The sequence below is a fragment of the Pelobates fuscus genome, chromosome 2 (assembly GCF_036172605.1).
Source record: "Pelobates fuscus isolate aPelFus1 chromosome 2, aPelFus1.pri, whole genome shotgun sequence".
Taxonomy (NCBI): Eukaryota; Metazoa; Chordata; class Amphibia; order Anura; family Pelobatidae; genus Pelobates; species Pelobates fuscus.
The window spans coordinates 55,925,819-55,945,725 of NC_086318.1; the positions used below are offsets into that span (position 1 = coordinate 55,925,819).

The window sequence follows — 19,907 nt, forward strand, 5'->3', positions numbered from 1 at the left end:
TCTTCCCATACCGAGGGCCTTCACTTCAAACCACCCACCACCACCTATATCCCACCAGTGGGGGATCAACGCCACTAATTGCTAGTTACACCTGAGCTTGTACTAGCTCTCTAAAATGTGAGTAGGAGAATCACCATTGCCGTTAAGCTCCTCTGTTTTAATACCTGATACAGATTACACTATTGGAGTTTCTTCTCATGGGAAAACAAGGGGCTAGCTGCACTCACCTGAACATGCTTAAATGGGGCGCTGCTGGGGGCCAATAGGTACAGTAAAAATGAAAATCCAGCGCACTCCCTTATCTACTAAACAGCTACTTTGGTGCTGACAGATTTTGCTATGCAAAACATACACACTGACACACAACAAACTGTCAGTTTAACTTCAGGTATTAAAATATCAGTGTGGCAGTTGGAAAGAATAGTGGAGGGTATATAAAATAATAGGTTTTTTTTTTACTGTTACTGTGAATGAACTTTTTGATTTACCTACTGTTGGGCCACCCTGTGTATATCGTCTGTGTTATATACTGTTCTGCCAGTAGGTGGTCCTGTTTGCAGATTTTACTGTTCACTGTTTCTTGTGTTATCTTATTGTTTGTCATAATAACAACTGCATGACAATCTGCAGCCATGTTTTTCAAGAGATAAGGCTATGCACACAGTGCAAAAAATGTATCAGAGTTAAAATCTTGCTTTGAGTTTGTGCACCAGGATTATCACAATGTTCTCCGGCATTTGCCAACAAGGTTATTAGGCCTCTTACCATCAATATATTGCCTACTATTTAACTGGGAATCCATAAAAATCTATTTTTTTTTTTAAATATGGAAAGCATGACTGCCCTCCAGTTACACGGAGCTTCTTTGAAAACCACGAGGATGTCCAAAATACAGCACTCAGATTAGCTTTATTTTATTTGTCCATTTGTTTTGGGTTTTTTAATAAATTGATTAAAACCCTTGAGAAGGATTCTATAACTGCACCAGAATAGTATTCAATTAGTCTGATATCAGAACACGACTGCAGAACAGAAAAAAGAGATTCCTATTTCGAATACATAGTAAATAGTGATTTACCAAAGCTGTCACTAGCAGAGCAGGGAAAGTTTGTATAAAAGGAAGCAGTAATGTGTTATGGCCGTGCATTAAGCAACTTGGAGAAATGGTTTGAATTTGAAAACTCACCATTCAAATACTTTTTGTGTTTGAATGGTAAAGCCATACCATCATTTAAGGAGTTATGGATGATTGCTAAGCTGCTAAAAATTAAATGCATGGGAGATTTATGCTGAATAAAGCCTAGTAAAAGCTGCTTTTCCAGCTATTATAATACAGGAGGACATGACTCTATCAGATAAGTGAGTCCTTTTTTACGAACACCAATTCTGCAAAAATAGTTCAGGCAGTACTGGCGATTCCCTGCACAAATGTTTTTGTGGAAAGTGTATTCAGTGTACAAGGACCTACTATCTAGTAATAATGGTCCTGTATGTTTTACTACATTTAATAATCAGTATGGACAACTTATTCATTTTCTCTAAAAATATTGGCCAGTATTAAAAAGGGATCCCTGGTGACATCACACCTTACCAGATCAACACAAAGCTACCTCTAGAAAAGCATCCAATCTCAAGAATATCCTTGCTACTACTACCCTGAGAAAAGAGATTTCAAAACATATATAATGCAACCTAAGAATAATCTTTTTTTTTTTTTTTTAGCAGTGCATATTAGTTTAACATCTGCGAGTGAGGTACCTCAATGGCAATCCTCCAGCGTATCTGATACAAAGATCTAACAGTTGGGATTTCTAAGGTACATGCATTTTTTTATATTTATGTGTTAGGCAAAATCGCTAGGTTCACCGCTTAGTGTATGTGGGCAGGCTTAGTCCTTAAGTTAGGGCAAGTGGTGTGGTATGCCCCAGGAGGCCACTTGAAGGCTGTGTGGTAAGGGGCAGAACCGGGCAGTCCAGGGGGGGTTTGGTGTGCAGTGGGGAGTGACAGTCTTGTCATCGAGAATAAGCCTCCTAGGAGGGGGCTGCATAATATAGTGTGTGTCCGATTAGTTTGTGGGTAGCAGGTAGCGCCGATACACTAGGGTTCTTTTCTCTCCCATTTTGCCGATCAGCCTATGCCTTGTGTGGGTAAAGTACCGGCCAGGGGACGGTGGGTCGGGTAGTTCAGGCCTCTTGGTGATGCACCCTCGATATCAGGTTGGTGGGAGGGTGGGCTGATGTGCGTCTGCACGATTACTTGCTGGTTCCCGGGGGCTGTCGTTTTGCTCCTGTTGCCGCCTGACGGATCTCCGGTCGCCTGCTGTCTGCTAGTGTTCTTCTGGTTCCGTCTTTCCGGGCGGCTCAGTGCCTGAGGTGTCTGTGCCCTCTTTCGTTTGTCTCTGCTTGGGTGAGTGCGCAGTCGGGTTTCAGGCACTTTCTCTAGGGTCGTCAGGAACATAAGAGTCTCTAGCTTCTCCCAGAAAACTTGGAGGGCTTTGTCCAGCCACCTCTGGCTGCTCGTTGCGAGTGCTGGAGGAGCACGCTGCCTCCGCCATTTTGGATGCAGTGCCGCCGCTTGTTTCAGGCCCCTGTGTCGCCACAGCTTTCTTGCTGGATTGTACCAGGGTGCAGGGTCCGGTCTCTGCTTTTCAGCCATGGATGTCAGCGGGGAGCTGCCGTTTCCCTCATGCCGACCTCGCGTGTGAGCCCCACAGGAAGAGCAGGCGAGTTATGCTGAAATAGTTGCTTGTGTGGCATCATAGTGTGCCCCTGTTTGTCACCTGCCTGGTGGCCTTTTTGAGCCGATTATGTCCCGTTTTGATGGCTGGAATCAGGGCCGCCATCAGGGGGTGACAACCGTAACAGTTGTCACAGGCCCGGCGGCCCTGGGGGGCCCGGCCGCCCGGGCCTCACGTGTGGGGCCCATCGGGTGGCCCACATACTTAGGGCCACCCGATGGGCCCCCTCCTTTATGGGCCTGGTCAGCGCTGTAGCCGTGGTATAGCGCGACTGGGCCCCTTTAAAAAAAAAAAAAAGCAGCCGCAAGTGCTGCTGGGAGAAAGTGGTCACTTCCTCCCAGCACACTCCGCGCGGGAGGAGCACGCGCGTGTGCGCGCAAGTGAAGAAGGAGTCGCGCCGACTCCCATCATCCCAGCCACCCTCCTGCAAAGGTAAGAGACAGGAGGGTGGCTAGAAAATGAGCACTGTGTATGTGTGTTTTTCTGTGTATGTCTGTCTGTGTATGTCTGTATATATGTCTATGTATGTGTCTGTCTATAAGTGTGTGTATGTATGTCTGTATGTCTGTATACATGTATGTGTATGTATGTATGTGTCTGTCTGTGTATGTCTATGTATGTATGTCTGTATGTATGTCTGTGTATGTATGTCTGTTTATGTATGTATGTCTATGTATGTATGTCTGTATGTGTATGTCTATGTATGTGTCTGTATGTATGTATGTATGTATGCATGTATGTGTATGCATGTATGTATGTCTGTCTGTGTATGTATATGTATGTATGTCTGTGAATGTATGTATTCATGTCTGTCTGTATGCATGTATATATGTCTATGTATGTGTCTGTCTGTAAGTCTGTGTATGTATGTCTGTATGTATGTATACATGTATGTGTCTGTATGTCTGTGTGTCTGTATGTATGTATGTGTATGTATGTCTGTATGCATGTATGTCTATGCATGTATGTATGTCTGTCTGTATGTCTATGTCTGTATGCATATGTGTATGTCTGTATGCATGCATGTATGTCTGTGTATGTATGTCTGTCTGTATGTATGTGTATGCCTGACTGTATGTATGTATGTATGTCTGTCTGGATGCATGCATGCATGTATGTATGTCTATGTCTGTCTGTCTGACTGCATGTATGTCTATGTATGTATGTATGTCTGTCTGTATGTATGTCTGTGTGTGTATGTATATGTGTGTGTATGTATGTCTGTATGTCAGTATGAATGTATGTCTGCATATCATTATGAACGTATGTCTGTGTGTATGGATGTCTGTATGCATGTATGTCTGTCAGTAGGTCTGTATGTATGCATGTATGTCAGTCTGTATGTATGAATGTATGTCTGTATGTCATTATGAATGTATGTGTGTATGGATGTCAGTGTCTGTATGTGTGTATGGATGTCAGTGTCTGTATATCTGTATGTATGTATGTCGGTGTCTGTATGTATGTATGTGTCTTTATGTCTTCATGCATGTGTGTCTGTATGTATGTTAGTATGTGTCTGTCTTTTACTATGTATGCCTGTGTGTATGTCTCAGTATGTGTGTGTCAGTATGTATGCATGTATGCGTGTATGTCTGTTTCCGTATGTGTGTCTGTTAGTATGTATCTGTGTCCTTTTGTATCAGTGTGTGTGTTTGTGTCTGTGTATGTATTCCTGTGGGCGGTATTTGGAGGTGGACCCAGTGGGCGGTATTTGGAGGCGGGCCCCTGGGGGCCCAGACCCTGAGCTAAGTTAGGGGCCCCAAAATTTCTGGTGGCGGCCCTGGCTGGAATCCACTTAATTTGTGCTTCAGAGCAGGAGCTATACAGGTGTGCGTCCTCTTCTCTCAGCATTCAGGCCCGCCCCCAAGAATAATAATTTTAAATGTGAAGCATCTAGGTGCATCACCTGTAACTTTATTAAACATGGAAGTGATTGTTGTGTATCCAGTGTCATGTTGAGGCAGCATGCTGTGGCCCACAAGATTACATGTAAAACCGTGTTTGTAGTTTACTTACTTAACTACCCCGGTGGGCTACAGTATGTTTGTCAGACCTCTGGACCATTGAAACGCAGGTTCCTAGAACACAGGTCATCGAATAGAAATCTGAAGATCACTAATTTAATACCATCTCACTTTAAGTTATGTCAAGATTCTAATGCTGATCTTTTACAAGTAATGGGGCTGCCATGGATCCCTGAGGGCTATGATGTGACATCTAGGATCAGAAAGTTACTAAAAGTGGAATCTATCTGGATTTTTAGACTTGGAACTTTGGTCTTTGGGGGTCTTAATGAAATCATGTTGCTTCCACAACACACTGGGGACCAGTAATTGGAGTCTGTTTAAAACGGTGGACTTTCTCTCAAACAGTCATTGGGGAAGAAAAAATCTTGATTGCCCTAACTTTCTCCCGTCTGTGGGTTATGATTTCTGTATCCTGGTAAGACAGAGACTTTTGATATATTTATAGTTCCTGCAACTGACCACCGGCTGTTATAACACCTACAGGAGTTATCACTGACTATTTCCACTGTTACACTTCGGATTCCGGTTATTTCTACCCATTCATCTGACGGCATTTATAAGAGGAATTATAGGAATTGGATGTTAACTACCTCTAGGTGATTCAGTAATTACAGCTCATGCTATCATAATCAGTAGGACATGTTGGAACAGTCCTATCTTTCACATATATTTCTGAGCTGCTCATTCTTCAGCGAATGTGCACTTTATTTTACACAGGGATCCCAGTCTATTTCTATTGCTTTTATGCTGTATAGTTATATTGTATTCAGTCATATGTATTTTTTAATGGTGCTATATTGTATTATTATTATTATTACTTAATCTTTATAACTGAATTCGTTGTTTTTTGTTTGTTTGTTTGTTTGTTTGTTTTTTAATAAATGTATTCATATGCTTACTTACATTCAGCTACAGTTGTGGCGTCACTCCCCGTATAGATAGATAGACAGATAGATAGATAGATAGATAATATCAATGTCTTTTTTTTTTCTCTTTCCTGAAGGTATATTTTTGTGTTTTATACAATGTGATGAACAACCTGTGGACACAAATAAGAGGAACAGACTTTCTATTGGGATTGTGAAAAGTGAACTTTGTATTCGTTACAATTTGGTTTATACTTGTTCAGAATTTTATGACCTAGCAATTAAAAACATCAAATTATTGAATGTTCCAAAATCAAATGCAAAATACACTTTCAAACATTCAGTTTGTAGTATTTAGCACTGTTCCCTCTGTGGCTGTGTGTTTACACTTTCTGATCCTTTTATTCATACTCCGTGTTCAATTTCAATGTTTTTTTTGTTTTGTTTTTTAACTTTTAATGATATTTTGAAGTCATCCTGTGTTTAGTTGTTAGTAAATAAATTGACACATATTTAAATTTTGCATATGCACTATTTGGTGAAGGTTTGTAATTTTACAGATTGTTTCGTATTCAGTGTTCCCTTCAATTTATTGTATGTGAAGGGACTTTGTTATGTGTACTAACAAGTGTATTGTGTTACAACAAAAGGAATAGGTATGCCTTACTCTGCATCCCTAAAAAATAAATATAAAATAACTATTGTCAGTTTTTGTTCAATAAATAAAAGTGTTTTTTTACAATTCTGTGATTTATTTTTATTTTGTTTGAGATTTAGGATATTTCCCCCTGTAGCTCTTATATCACTTTCTGTAATGTCACGCATATATATAAATAATTATGCAAATTAGCATGACCAGTATTTTTTTGCAAGACAGAAACATGGTGCTGCGTGCAGAGGGTATAACACGGTGCTGTGTGGTTCCCGAGTAAGTGGAACAGACTAAGTACCCAGAGTGTTCCAGTCCTGCTTCCTGTCACAGTACCAGTGAGGTAAAAGCTGAGCTGCAGAAAAGAATCTGCGTGGGAAGATCGTTTCACTCGGAGCCAGGAGGCTAAAGGGGCAGCATCCCAGATCTGTCTGAAGACATTAAGGAGAGGGACTTTACTAATATATATCAGCATTAATACCTTTTGTTTCCCCATGTAGTGCTACCTGCATCAACAGTGCACCAGCAAAGGGACACCAGGTGGGAATAACACCTACATTTGGGTGGGGAGCTGGTGTTACAAATTAGTGAGTTCTTTGTGTTTTACACGTCCCGTGACTGTGCACCCACTGCTACAACTGTACGGCATTATTGTAACAGCTAGATCCTTATATTACAATACCTGTTTAGTTCCATCTAATATATATATTATCTGCATTTTTGGTGTGTGTGCGGTATTTTCTTGCCTGGAAGGGGCCATTTCTCAGTGAGTGGGTTCCTCCTAATCAGCTTAGTACAAATCAGTGAGAGCAGGCACTGTATAAAGAAACAATAACCCGATCTCCCAGCAACTGCAGAGGCTCAGGTTTCCTGTCGCCAGCGTCACAGAAATATGTAACTGCCTTCAGAGCAAGGTAAACAATGGGGTTACACTTATACACAATACATACCAGCATGCTACTCTCGCCACTCAGCTACTCTTCCGCTGACTGAGATCATAAATACGGATACAGTGTGTGTGTATCTAAAGATGGCCGCCGCCTCGTGTTCGCACATACGAATGACCGCCACCCAGTTAACCACTTTTAACGTTGTGGTTAAACATAAGTCAGGGAGGTTAATGGGCTGCAACCTCCTGTTCCGGGTGGTCCAACTGTTCGGTAACCGAACAGAAAAAGTACAATCCGTTCGGTAAGCCCCATATACCGAACCATAACAGGGAAAAGGCACGAATAAAACCTTTCTACAATCCTGAACCAAGGTCTAATACATGGACCATAGTCCTGGAGGTTGGCATAGTCCAAGAGGCTGGCAAGCCAAGAACCAGTGGCGAGGTTACTTTTGCCACAATGTATATCCAAAATATTGTTTAGCAAGCTGCAAAGACCAGGTATTTGCACCATACCTGCTTCATTAAGTGGTTATGGTGTTTAAATTCTTGATTCCAACGGCACTTAAATAACTGACTTATTGCTGACAAACCCTAAAAGTCACCACTGTTTATCTTCACTGATTTTTCTTGCTTTTGAAAAACAAAAAACGCTAGCCACACGCTTCTTTTCATGTTTTGCAAATAGGGTGTACACTGCGCTGTTTATTTTACTAGTTCTCTCTTCTTTCCATAATCTTTATTATTACTTTAATATTTATATAGTCATCAGATTCTGTAGCGCTGTACAATTCATCAGCATCTCATTTACTAGCACGGTCTTCCTTTTTATTGAGGTTGGGGTAGCCAAAGGCTTTGTTCTGAGTCTTTGTTTCCCTTCTATACTTTATCTCTTGGTGATATATTGGGACATACTAAAAGGAATGACAGATTGGAATGCCCATAGACTTTAACAAGGCAGTGGAATGCCCATAGAGAATAATGGAAGTAAAAGGAATGCCCATAGAGAATAATGGAAACAAAATATTTCAATTAGAGATGTAACTATTAGACATATGAAATAAATCTTTTGCTACAATACGCTCCAGATTCAGTGTCGTTTTTTTTAAATTGAGATTAGGTGGGATTGTTAATGTTTTCTATGGAATGACAAGAGTGAATGACTAAAGAGAATGCCCATAGACTAAAATGGGAAGTGAAATATAAACTCCATTGCAGGCAAATCCGTGTTACATAGCAAATTATGCTTTACCACAGGTGTTCCCCAAGTACAGCAGTAGATTATAAAATTAAAAGTAACTGGGATTATAGCTCTTTTCTATGGAATGACAGTTAAATGATACAATGGAATGCCCATAGACTATCATGGGAAGCAATATGTGACTTGGAATCTGAACCGTGAAACATATCAAGTAAATCTTTTGCAGGCTTACTCTACGAGTTCAGTGGCAATTTTTTAAATTGAGTTTAAATGGGATTATCATTGTTTTCTATAGAATGACAATGGGGAATGACTAAAGAGAATGCCCATAGACTATAATGGGAGGCAACACATAAACTAATTCATAGGTAAATCTGTGTTATGTAGCAAATTCATCTTTACCACAGGTGTTCCCCAAGTACAGCAGTAGATTATAAAACTAAAAGTAACTGGGATTATAGCTCTTTTCTATGGAATGACGGTTAAATGATACAATGGAATGCCCATAGAATATAATGGGAAGCAATATGTGACTTGGAATCTGAACCGTGTAACATATCAAGTAAATCTTTTGAAGGCGGGTGGGGGCCCCAAAGTAAAATAAGGGGGTTGGGACCTATTGTCCTCCCCCTGGCCCCCACCCATGAGCGACGGGTGGAGGCCCTAAAGTACAATGGGGGTGACCTACTGTCCTCCCCCCTGGCTCCCACCCCTGCGTGGTTGGTGGGGGCCCTAAATAAGATTGGGGGGGGGGGGTCTACTGTCCTCAACCCTCGGCCCCCACCCCTGTGCGGTGGGTGGGGGATCTAAATAAGATTGAGGGTGGGGACCTACTGTCCTCCGGCCCCCACCCCTGAGCGGCGGGTGGGGGCCCTAAATTTAGAATAAGGTGTGGGGACCTATTGTCCTTCCCCCCGGCCCTCACCCCTGCGCGGTGTGTGGGGGCCCTAAATAAAAATTTACCCCCTGTCACCCCTCTCCCCCCCAAAAATAACCCCTACCTACCCCCCTCATCCTAAAAATAATGAGGGGGGGGCCATAAGCTTGAAACCTGTAAAAAAAATAAATAAACTTACCATTTGATGTCTTCTTTCTTCTAAAATCTTCTTTTTTCAGCCCCCAAAAAAGGTTAAATAAAAATCCATAATAACCGACGCACTTCAAAAACAAAACAAAAAAAAAAACGAGCGCAAAAAAACAAAATCCATCTTTACCTGGAGGGCTCCGCGCAGACTGAGCTCTGCAGGGCGGGGCAAGGCTTATAAAGCCTTGCCCCGCCCTGCAATTAGGCTCAGAGCACTCTGATTGGTGGGTTTAAGCCATCCAATCAGAGTGCTTTGATAGGTAAATGAAGAGACTGACAGGTAAGTCTCTACATTTATCTGTCACGGCACTCTGATTGGTTAGCTTGAAATCCACCAATCAGAGTGCTCTGTGTCATTTTGCACAGCGTGGGAGAGTTCTTTGGAATTTTCCCACGCTGTGTTACATGACACAGACCACTCTGATTGGTTAGCTGGAAATCCAGCCAGAGTGCTCTGTGTCATTTTGCACAACGTGGGAAAGTTCTTTGGAATTTTCCCACGCTGTGTAATTTGACTAATAACTCTCTGATTGGTTAATTTAAATCCACCAATCAGAGTGTTGTTATGAGTTTAATTACACAGCGTGGGAAAATTCCAAAGAACTTTCCCACGCTGTTTAAATGACACAGAGCACTCTGATTGGTGGATTTCAAGCTAACCAATCAGAGTGCCGTGACAGGTATCTAGCTTATGGTCCCCCCTCATTATTTTTAGGATGAGGGGTGTAGGTAGAGGTTATTTTTTGGAGGTAGGGGAGTGATGGGGGGGTTAAATTTTTATCTAGGGCCCCCACCCACCGTGCAGGTGTGTGGGCCAGGGGGGAGGTCAATAGGTCCCCACCCCTTATTCTAAATTTAGGGCCCCCACCCGCCGCTCAGGGGTGGGGGCCGGGGAGGCGGGAGGACAGTAGTTCCCCCCCTCATTGTTATTTAGGGCCCCCATCCGCCACGCAGGGGTGGGGGCCGGAGGACAGTAGGTCCCCCCCCCTCATTCTTATTTAGGCCCCCCCCCACCGCTCAGGGGTGGGGGCCAGAGGACAGTAGGTCCCCCCCTCAATCTTATTTAGAGCCCCCACCCACAACACAGGGGAGGGGGCCAGGGGGGAGGACAGTAGGTCCCCCCCTTATTTTTATTTAGGGCCCCCACCCACCGCTCAGGGGTGGGGGCCGAGGGTGGAGGACAGTAGATATCCCCCATCAATCTTATTTAGGGCCCCCACCAACCACGCAGGGGTTGGGGCCGGGGGGGAGGACAGTAGGCCCCCCCTCAATCTTATTTGGGGCCCCCACCCACCGAGCAAGGGTGGGGGCCAGGGGGGAGGACAGTAGGTCCCCCCCATTGTAACTTAGGGCCCCCACCCGCCGCTCATGGGTGGGGGCCGGGGGGAGGACAATAGGTCCCAACCGTCTTATTTTACTTTAGGGCCCCCACCCGCCTGCAAAATATTTACTTGATATGTTACACGGTTCAGATTCCAAGTCACATATTGCTTCCCATTATATTCTATGGGCATTCCATTGTATCATTTAACTGTCATTCCATAGAAAAGAGCTATAATCCAAGTTGCTTTTAATTTTACCATCTACTGCTGTATTTGGGGAACACCTGTGCTAAAGATGAATTTGCTACATAACACAGATTTACCTGTGAATGAGTTTGTGTTGCCTCCCATTATAGTCTATGTGCATTCTCTTTAGTCATTCACCATTGTCATTCTATAGAAGACAATGATAATGCCATTTAAACTCAATTTCAAAAATTGCCACTGAACTCGTAGAGTAAGCTTGCAAAATATTTACTTGATATGTTTCACGGTTCAGATTCCAAGTCACATATTGCTTCCCATTATAGTCTATGGGCATTCCATTGTATCATTTAACTGTCATTCCATAGAAAAGAGCTATAATCCCAGTTACTTTTAATTTTACCATCTACTGCTGTATTTGGGGAACACCTGTGCTAAAGATGAATTTGCTACATAACACAGATTTACCTGTGAATGAGTTTGTGTTGCCTCCCATTATAGTCTATGGGCATTATCTTTAGTCATTCACCATTGTCATTCCAAAGAAAACATTAATAATCCCACCTAATCTCAATTTAAAAAATCTGGAGAGTATTGTAGCAAAAGATTTATTTCATATGTCTTATAGTTTTATCTCTAAATGAAATATTTAGTTTCTATTATTCTCTATGGGCATTCCTTTCACTTCCATTATTCTCTATGGGCATTCCACTGCTTTGTTTAAGTCTATGGGCATTCCAATCTGTCATTCCTTTTAGTATGTCCCTATATATTGGGGTTCCAGCACAGTATACACCCTGGTATCACTGGTTTGATCTCTCCAGCTCTCCTTTTAGACAGGCACCTAATGTAACTCCATGCCACAGATATTGATTAGTACATCACCATTAGCCACAGACAGTGATGTTTTTTTTTTTAATCTACATTGCACAGTCAGAGATAGTTATAGTTTTTGTCCTCAGACATTTATTGTCCCAGATACAATGACAGAGGCCGCCATGTTTGTACTCCCACAGGCTGACCAGGAAGTACAATGTGCTTATAATGCGGCCCTTACCTATGGGGTCCTACAGATAGCTGCCCCAGCTCTGCCTGTTATAATATGACTAAATGACTGGCATACTCTGCTTCGCGTTTTTCGTTGTCCTGTACGTTTCCGCGGAGGATATAATCTGCTGGTGTGCTTTGTGTATGTGAATGTGTTTGATGTAATAGATTGGGTCAGGCACTATGCCAGACAGCCCAGGTCTTCTTGGAAACCCCTTGTTTATTTTCCTTGCGGTCAGGCAGGCAGTGCGCGGGGCAGCCTGGGATTGCTGAAAGGACCCTAACCGGGTAAGTACTAGCTGCCAGTACTAGCTTCTGTGTGGGGGGTGGGTACTTATTACTAATATAGATTGCTGCTGGACTTACCGTGTGTGTCCAGGGTATGGTGAGGAGATCATTAATAGTGTGCTGGGTATAGTGAGCAGAGAGTCTATTATCATTCATAGTGTGCTGGGTATAGTGATCAGAGAGTCTATTATCACTAATAGTGTGCTGGGTATAGTGAGCAGAGTCTATTCTCATTCATAGTGTGCTGGGTATAGTGAGCAGAGAGTCTATTCTCATTCATAGTGTGCTGGGTATAGTGAGCAGAGAGTCTATTATCATTCATAGTGTGCTGGGTATAGTGAGCAGAGTCTATTCTCATTCATAGTGTGCTGGGTATAGTGAGCAGAGAGTCTATTATCATTCATAGTGTGCTGGGTATAGTGAGCAGAGAGTCTATTATCATTCATAGTGTGCTGGGTATAGTGAGCAGAGAGTCTATTATCACTAATAGTGTGCGGGGTATAGTGAGCAGAGTCTATTATCACTAATAGTGTGCTGGGTATAGTGAGCAGAGAGTCTATTATCACTAATAGTGTGCTGGGTATAGTGAGCAGAGAGTCTATTATCATTCATAGTGTGCTGGGTATAGTGAGCAGAGAGTCTATTCTCATTCATAGTGTGCTGGGTATAGTGAGCAGAGAGTCTATTCTCATTCATAGTGTGCTGGGTATAGTGAGCAGAGAGTCTATTATCATTCATAGTGTGCTGGGTATAGTGAGCAGAGAGTCTATTATCATTTATAGTGTGCTGGGTATAGTGAGCAGAGAGTCTATTATCATTAATAGTGTGCTGGGTATAGTGAGTAGAGAGTCTATTATCATTCAGTGTGCTGGGTATAGTGAGCAGAGAGTCTATTATCATTCATAGTGTGCTGGGTATAGTGAGCAGAGAGTCTATTATCATTAATAGTGTGCTGGGTATAGTGAGCAGAGAGTCTATTATCATTCATAGTGTGCTGGGGTATAGTGAGCAAAGAGTCTGTTATCATTAATAGTGTGCTGGGGTATAGTGAGCAGAGAGTCTATTATCATTAATAGTGTGCTGGGTATAGTGAGCAGAGAGTCTATTATCATTCATAGTGTGCTGGGGTATAGTGAGCAAAGAGTCTGTTATCATTAATAGTGTGCTGGGGTATAGTGAGCAGAGAGTCTATTATCATTCATAGTGTGCTGGGTATAGTGAGCAGAGAGTCTATTATCATTAATAGTGTGCTGGGTATAGTGAGCAGAGAGTCTATTATCATTAATAGTGTGCTGGGTATAGTGAGCAGAGAGTCTATTATCATGTATAGTGAGCAGAGAGTCTATCATTCATACTGTGCTGGGTATAGTGAGCAGAGAGTCTATTATCACTAATAGTGTGCTGGGTATAGTGAGCAGAGGATCTATTATCACTAATAGTGTGCTGGGTATAGTGAGCAGAGGATCTATTATCACTAATAGTGTGCTGGGATACAGTGAGCAGAGAGTCTAATTAAATACTTTATACCAATCTCAAAATTGCTACAAAACTTTTCAAGTGTTTCTTACGTTGTTTTTATTTTTATGTATTCATTAAAATGTTTGCTTTGTGTTAAATTCCACATAAGCTCTTTTACATCAAACCTACTTTAACTTCCACCAGCCTCACCGAGAATCTTACTGAGCATGCTAAGAGTTAACGTCCAGCAAAGGCAGAAATCTAGGAGAAACTTTACAGTCTGTCCTCTGTCTCAGGGATTTGTGTGCGACAATGCCAGAAGCAAATGGGATTTTTCCAAACTGCTGGTTTGCTTCGCAATACAGGGAAATGATCCTACACACAGAAAAAACATTATCTGTAGCATGTAACCTTTTTCAAAAGTGAGACTGCAGGGATAGGGTGTTTGCATTATTACTACTTAAGCATTATGAAGTTTTTATGGTGCTTAATTAATCTTTGAGGCAGTTTTTAGTGGCTTTCTTTTAAATTAAGTAAGCCATATAATAAAATATTGTGAGTAGGCACCACATTCTGTTTATCCATAAATGGCTTTTGGCTAGCCCCTGCTCATGGGTTTTAACTGCTATTCAATCATTGTTATATTGCAGATCAATTTGCTCAAAAAACAGGAAAGTGAGGGTGTAATAGCGAGATGAAGCCGGCAGTGGATGAGATGTTTCCAGAAGGCGCTGGTCCATATGTAGATCTGGATGAGGTGAGAGAGGCGTCACCTGCTTAGGGGACAGAATACTGAATATTCTATGCCACGAGGCAGGCATAAAATTAACTCGTCACCACATTCAAGCATATACAGCATTTTGTTCTTCAGATCATGTCCTTATTAAACATACTCTCCATTAATCATGTCTTCAGAATACAATCATGTCTGCACACACATAGCTAATGTAACTGTCTCTACCCCTCTGCATTGTAACCAGAGGTCCTCTTACCAGCCCTGCTGCTCTTCAGTGTTACAGTTTGCCCTGTAGTGTGTAGATTAACTATGGCACTGGGTAGTAATTAGGGGGTTGTAAACGTACTAAAATATAAGCTGATATATGCACAGTCAAACACTGTCTGTCTGTTAAAATACTTGCAGATCTGCTCTCTTCCTTGAAAAATCCTCCCAGCCCAAGCAGAGGTTGTTTTGCCTGGCTGCTTTATTTGTAGCTATCAAAGGGACATTATAGGCGCCCAGACCACTTCACCTCATCTCATTGAAGTGGTCTGGGTGCAGTATCCCTGTCCCTATTAGTCCTGCAATGTAAATAATTGCAGTTTTTGAGAAACTGCAATAATTACATTAGAGGGCAAAGACTGCCTCCAGTGGCTGTCAATCAGCCACTAGAGGCACTTCCTGCTTGCTAGGCGACTATGCATGAGGACATCCAGCCTCCATAAAATCCCCATAGGAAAGCATTGAAAGGATGCATTCATATGTGCATGGCCTAATGACCTTGCCATGCATTAGACCCTCCCGACACCTGTCTGAGGTGGGATATTGGTGCTGGAATTGGGTGAGTTTTTAACCCTCTCAATGTCTGGGGGGGCATAGAGATTTGTATTCCTTACACGATAGAATCTCTTCAGAGTTTCAGCGGAGGATTCTAGGTGGGGAAGGCATTGAACTACTCACAGTTTGCTGCATATGAGCTCAATTTCCTCTCCAAAATTGCAGGCCGGCCAGTAGATATTTTGAGCACTAACCTATATGACAGATTAAAGTGTAATAATGAGGAGCAGCTATTGTAAATTAAATGTTTACTTTTAATTTACTGTAGCTGTTGAAATACAGTTGGCTTTATTCACTAAACATCAAAATGTATTTAATTGGGAAATCAAGTTTCAAACATATAACGTTTTGAAAGTTTCCCCAACCCTATTTTGAGAATAGAATTTCTCAGATAACCTGGTTAAGCTGTAGTGAAGAGAACATTACACCAATATAACTAAGTCCATTTCAGATTATAGACCAAAGTAGCCAAATTTGAACAATTTCCAGAACTCAGATTTTTTTCTTTTTTACATTTTGTATGTTAAACATTTGTCTGAAGTGCACTGTGGCATAGTGGTGCCTATGTTTCAGAGTATCTTTTTTTTATAGCTACAGTGATCACACTCTTGCCATTTGCAATCCATGTATACATTTAGTCAGTCATGTGACTGCTGTGTAAAATGATTGTTCTAACCTAACCTTACATTGTTTATGAGTAGGTCCAGTCATTTAATCTCGGTCTCTGTTACAGGCTGGAGGTAGCACTGGACTTCTAATGGACCTGGCAGCAAATGAAAAAGCAGTGCATGCAGACTTTTTTAATGGTGAGATTATATTTTAATGATCACTAGGTTCTCCTCAGTTTATCGTATGTACTAGAGTAATATTTTTCTCTTTCAGAATTTGAAGACTTGTATGATGAAGATGACCTCCAATAATATCTAATGACATACCTACACAGAATTCTCCGTTGCATGTTAATACTTTATTTTCAAAAAGAGAATATTAGTTGTGTATTTAAATACACCATGTAAATAAATGTATCTTACTGAAGTGATTTTTTATTTTTTTTAATAGTGCTCAATACCAGTGGTTCCCAAACTGTGAAAATAATCATGCATGCCATACTCTCCCCTGCTGGCTCTGCAGGACTAGAGAGGAGAACAGACACTTCCCTCACCGGCCAACTAGCATTGTAATGCTGGCAGCCAGCAGAAAAGAACCCAGGGGAGCTCTAACTTGCATCTCTGCCGGGTTCTCCTCTCGTGAGATTTGGAGTGTTGCCATGGTTACCCTGGCAACACTTCAAATCTCGCAAGAGTGAACTCTAGCCTCAGGAGTTGCTAGAGCACATTCTCACCACTTGGAGCACCAAGGATTGCCTTATACTGTCCCCCTTTCCAGGCAGAGGTGGTGGGGGGGAGATAGAAAAATATTAAAGTTTATATTAATCTCTCCTCCTCCCCACAAACAGGGCCGGTGCAAGGATTTTTGCCGCACTAGGCAAAAGTAAAGTTTGCCGCCCCACCCATATGATCTGCCATGTTAACTAACGCAAGTGCTGCCGTGTTTACATTAAAAGGCCTGCAGGGACAGGCTATAGACACCAGAACCACTACATTAAGCTGAAGTGGTTCTGGGGACTATAGTGTTTCTTTAATGTGAGGTAAATTAGAGATTAGGGCCATGAATAATATACTAGATTGCCTACTTACAACCAGATGAGGATGATGGGCTCTAGCTGCAGTCTGGCTCCACTGGTCTGGTGTAGAACAGGCTCTGGAGGCTGTTTGCAACTGTGGTCACAAAAATCAATGTTCTGGGAGAACGGGAAGCAGCTCCATTTTTTTTAACACCCTTTACACAGCTCAAGGTCTGGGTCCCAGGGTCCACCTTCATGTTCCACCAATGAGTTTGTTCACAGGAGGTGGAGTAGGGGATGTCCTGATATGTGTGTAAGGAATGCATTGTGTGAACCTGTGTTTGTATGTGTAAGGGCTGCAAGGTGTGTTTCTGTGTATGTACGGGATGGACTGTGTGTGTGTAGGGAATGCATTGTGTGTAATGGTTGCATTGCTTGTGTCTGTGTGTGTAATGCATTGTTTTTCTGTGTGCAAGGGGTGCATTGATTGTGTGTGTGATGGATGTCAATCTCCCTCCCTTGTCACTCTCTTCTACCCCCCCCCCCCCCCGTCACTCTCTTCTACCCCCCCCCCCCCGTCACTCTCTTCTCCCCTCCCCACTCTCATTCCACCTCCCAACCCCGTCAATTTCTTTCCCCTCCCTTTCAATTTATTCCCCCTGCCCTCCCTGTCAATTTATTCCCCCTCCCTCCCATTCCATTTATTTCCCCCCCCCCCCCCCCCCTCCCTTTCCATTTATTCCCCCACGGTCCCACCCTCCCCTACCTGTGTTGTAGCGTGGCCGAGCCCTGTATGGTCCGCGGGTACAGGGAGCTTTTGTTTCCTGTACCCGGCCGGACTAACAGGAAGTGCACACTCAGTGTGCACTTCCTGTTAGTCCGGCCGGGTACAGGAGACAGATGCTCCCTGTACCCGCGGACCATACAGGGCTCGGCCACGCTACAGTGAGGGAGTGACAGGAGGGAGAACTGAGCGCTTCCCTCCTGTCAGCCCCTCTCCTCATGCTGCGCCCAGGCGGTGCGCCCACATGGACGCTGCAGCCGCCTGAGGCTCTCTGCAGAGCGCTCGGGCGGCTGCCTAGTCACCTTACAGGTAGCGCCGGCCCTGCCCACAAACACTACAGCCCCTATCACAGCAGACCACAGGTAAGCTGTCAGTTTGACTACTTACCCAGGGAGGGCACCAGCTACTGAATTGCTCTTTCAATCAGCCAGCGCCCCTCCCAAGATTAGGTTCTGGATCCTCTCCTGACAGGAAACATTTTCTGCTAAACAGGGGCCTAGTATATGCTACAGATGTATACCAGAACAGGTTTTGATACTTTTTTTTTTTTGTCATGTCATTTGCTGAAAATCAAAAGCAACATTGCAGTCATGTTATATGTAAAGAGACACTACAGTCCCCAAATTAACTAATTTAAAGGGATAGTATAAGTGCCAGGAATACAAAGCTGTATCCCTGGCACTATAGCTTCCTCTGATTCCCCCCTTAGTCAATAAAAGAATAAAAACCCTAAATTTACCATATCATTGCGCTGATGTCCCTTGGTGCTGGGTTTGGGCTCCTCTGTCCCCCGGTGAGCAGGTGCTTAGGTGCATGCATGGCCTTAGGCCTCCACATAGGAAAGCATTGAATCAGTGCTTATGGAAATAGGTGATGCTGGGTGTCCTTGTGAAGAGCATGACGGCGGCCAGCATCAGTCCCCGGACCAAAGTGTTAGCCAGGAAGCGCCTCTTGTCACTGTCAGGTAGACAGCTACTGGAGGCATACTTAGTGCTGCAATGTAAACATTGCAGTTTCTCTGGAACTGCTAGGTTTTACATTGCAGCACCAAGTGCAATAGGGATAGTGCACCTAGACCACTTCAATGTGCTGAAGTGGTCTGTGCCTAGTGTCCCTTTATGAATCAGTTTTGGTGTATAGATCATGCCACTGCAATCTTACTGGTCAATGCTGTAATTGGCAGCTAAATCACTTTGTGCAGCCTAGTCACACTTCCCCACATGTGACAAAGCTTTCCTAAACACTTCAAGTGAGACCCAATGTTTACATTTCCTTTATTGCAGATTGTTTAATTTAGAATTTATCTTCTGCACTTAATATCTTGCTAGACTTTGCTGGAGTGAGATTAAAATTTAATTTACAGAGCATGTGATCAACTTGAATATGAATTTATTTTGTATACAGGATGAGGTTCCAGCCAGGGGAGACTAGGACTTCTCAAACAGGCAGAGAATCAGGGGAATAATCTATACAACTGCTTCATTAGATTCTATAGTGCCAGAAAAAAAAAATATATATATATATATATATATATATATTATAGAAAATTTTCTCCATACTTACCGAAATTTTCTATATTCCTGGCCATTCATGGCAGCATCACTAATGGGTTAGCTCCGCCCCTAACAGGAACAGGACAGGAAACAATTAATCAACCAGACTATAGGTATAAAAGGTCCCTCCTCCTTCCAACCCACAGTCTAGTATAAAGCTTAAAAAAAAAATTATTGGGAGGGTTGCTGATGCTGCCATGAATTATAGCCAGGAAAAGAAAATTACGGTAAGTATGGAGAAAATTTTCTATATTCCTGGCCATTCATGGCAGCATCACTAATGGGTAATACCCAAGCTCCGTAATCAAGGGAGGGTGAATAAAAACGAGACTCCAATATCATGCTGCAAAGGAGATTCACTGATGACAAAACCCCTCTACCGAAGGATGATGAGGAAGAGACCACATCAAGTTTGTAATGTTTGATGAAGGTTATAGGTGACGACCAGGTGGCTGCCCTGCATATGTCGTCAGAAGGAACCTCTGCCCAATTGCCCAGGAGGTGGCCAATGCTCTCGTAGAGTGCGTCTTTATCTTTTCCGGAGGAGATATTTTCTTGAGTTTATATGCCATATTGATGGTATTAGAAACCCAACGCCTTAAAGTAGCTGTAGATG

General features: G+C 42.7%; 1 protein-coding gene across 1 annotated transcript; it reads left to right on the forward strand.

Annotated features, from left to right (window-relative positions):
• The first annotated feature begins 12,233 nt into the window (after positions 1 to 12,233).
• Positions 12,234 to 16,369, forward strand: COPS9 (COP9 signalosome subunit 9). Its single transcript, XM_063440877.1, has 4 exons — positions 12,234 to 12,317; positions 14,426 to 14,532; positions 16,064 to 16,136; positions 16,213 to 16,369. Exons 2-4 carry the CDS (start codon positions 14,470 to 14,472, stop codon positions 16,248 to 16,250), a joined length of 174 nt encoding a protein of 57 aa, XP_063296947.1. The 5' UTR covers positions 12,234 to 12,317; positions 14,426 to 14,469; the 3' UTR covers positions 16,251 to 16,369.
• Positions 16,370 to 19,907: the final 3,538 nt, after the last annotated feature.